General features: G+C 49.9%; 1 protein-coding gene across 1 annotated transcript in view; it reads left to right on the forward strand.

Annotated features, from left to right (window-relative positions):
* LOC112122015 (gastrula zinc finger protein XlCGF49.1-like) overlaps positions 1–1,216 on the forward strand; it is a 16,482-nt gene extending 15,266 nt beyond the window's left edge. Inside the window, exon 2 of the mRNA XM_026658656.1 lies at positions 6–1,216. Within this exon, the coding sequence (XP_026514441.1) occupies positions 6–648 (643 nt within the window). The 3' untranslated portion in view covers positions 649–1,216. The remainder of the gene's footprint in view (positions 1–5) is intronic.
* The last annotated feature ends 1,104 nt before the right edge of the window (positions 1,217–2,320 follow it).

The raw sequence follows: 2,320 nt of genomic DNA on the forward strand, positions 1-2,320 counted from the left end.
GGAAGTGGCAAGGACCTCCAGGAAACCACAGCCCAGCAGAGAATCCCCCCAGGAGTGAGAAAAAACACCTGCACGGAGTGTGGGAAAACCTTCAGTAGCTGCTCAGCTCTTATTACACATCAGAGAATCCACATGGGCAAGACACCCTATAGATGCTGCGAGTGCGGGAAAAGCTTCAATCGGAACTCGCACCTTAGTAGACATCGGAGACTCCACACAGGACAGAGACCCTTTAAATGCTCCGAGTGCGGGAAAAGTTTCAGCGTGAGCTCAAACCTTATTGCACATCAGACAATCCACACAGGAACCAGACCCTTTACCTGTTCTGAGTGCGGGAAAAGCTTCAATCGGAACTCAAACCTTATTACACATTTTAGAATCCACACGGGCAGTAGACCTTTCACATGTGCTGACTGTGGGAAAAGCTTCACTGACAGCTCAAACCTTACTCAGCATCAGAGAACACATGTGGGGGAGAGACCCTATAGATGCTCAGAGTGCGGGAAAAGCTTCACTCGGAGCTCAGACCTTATTAGACATGAAACAATCCACACAGGAGACAGACCCTTTAAATGCTCAGCGTGTGGGAAAAGTTTCAATCAGAACTCACACCTTATTACGCATCAGAGGATCCACAAGGGAGAGTAACCCCATAAATAGCTTGGCTAGGGCTGGCCGAAGTTTTTTTTTATAATACATTTGCTATTTCCCACATAGTGACCTTTAAAGCTGTTTGCACCATTTGCTTCACTGTGGTCCCTCAGCTCCCCCAGGTGAATTGCCCGCTTTTGCTGCTCATCTTTCTTTGGGGTGAAGCCCATTGTCCGTTCTATCAATTCCTTGATATCCTGTAAGGCATGGGAGTGTGTGCCCCTCCTGACAAGAATGTCCGTCAGTCCCAGATAGGGAGATAGGGATGACCTCAACTAGCTACATTGAGGTAAAATCTACTTGGACTTTGTCTCTACTAGGGTTTTCCGTGGAGTTAGCAAGCTTGAGTAGCTAACTATTTTTGCAGTAAAGACATAGCCCTGCTAAAATGGTTGGGGTTAGCTAGCGCATTTCTCCTTAAGCTGACCCAACCTCCATCACTCTTCCTAGTGCAGACAATCCCAAGCATCACATTTCTATTTACTCCTGCGGGAACTCTGCGCCAAAAAAATAAAAATTCTGCACACAATATTTTAAAATTCTGAAAACAAACACTACATAATCATGCCAGTTTCAATTATTTTGGTAATTTATTTCAAAATACCTGTCAGCAAGTATGACTGTAACAATACAGACACACACAAAAATTCCCCCAGGAGCAGAGAGTTAAAGAAACCTCTATGACAACCTAGTTCCTGTTTCTCCGCCCCACCCCGCCCCCACCCAGAGCCCAGCCGGGTGGTCAGAGCCCATCCGTGGCCCCCTCAGGCCAGACACCAGCTCCCCCCTTGAGCCCAGCTGTGACACACACCCCTGGCCAGACACCAGCTCTCCTCCCCCCCCTGACCAGCTGTGGCCCCCCTAGGCCAGACACCAGCCCCCCTCCCGTGCAGAGCCCAGCCGTGGTCCCCCCCAGCCCAGGCACCCATCCCCCTTCCACCCAGAGCCCAGCCGTGGTCCTCCCAGCTCAGACTCCAGCCCCCTACTGGCCACGGATCCAGAGGGAGAAACAGCCTGTTGCTGGGTCCCAGGCTTGTGTGGAGTTTCCTGCACACCGCCCTCTCCTTCCCTCGGGGCGTGCAGGGAATTGCAGCTGCCGGGAACTCTCTCCCCCGGTCCTCCCCACCCCTGCAGTGTCTTGTGTGTGCAAGCAGGGCTTAGCCGGGTCCAGCGGCCCCTGCTGGCGGCCAGCAGCATCGCAGCCTATTTCTAGGGGGGAAAGGAAATTATGCGTAAAAACCATTAATTTCTGCAAAATTCTGCATTGCGCAGTGGCACAGAATTCCCTCAGGAGTATTCTTGTTCCCCCACTAGCAGAGTCATTGTCAGAGTACTCCCTCACTGCTACGGCTTTAGAATTTATTCTATCCCTCCGCCTCTCAAAGTGTCATGTGACACACTGTTCTCAGCTCTCTGTGCTTAGGAATCACATACTTGTAAGCACTGGAGATGAAAGTGTCACAGACCTAGAGGGGAAATTTGAGTGGATCCCAAAGCCAGTGTGATCGTTCTGATCTTAAATCCCAGTTTCCATTGATTGAAAAAGTGACTTTGGGGCTTTTTCCTGCTGAGCAGATGGAAAAACTGCTGTTTTCTCCCATTTCAATTATGCTAAAACTTTTGAAAATAATGATGAGGTGGTGTTGAGTGAAGCAGGTTTGAATGGATC

The sequence above is a fragment of the Terrapene carolina genome, unplaced genomic scaffold, assembly GCF_002925995.2.
Source record: "Terrapene carolina triunguis isolate 2854851 unplaced genomic scaffold, T_m_triunguis-2.0 Scaffold495, whole genome shotgun sequence".
Taxonomy (NCBI): domain Eukaryota; kingdom Metazoa; phylum Chordata; order Testudines; family Emydidae; genus Terrapene; species Terrapene triunguis.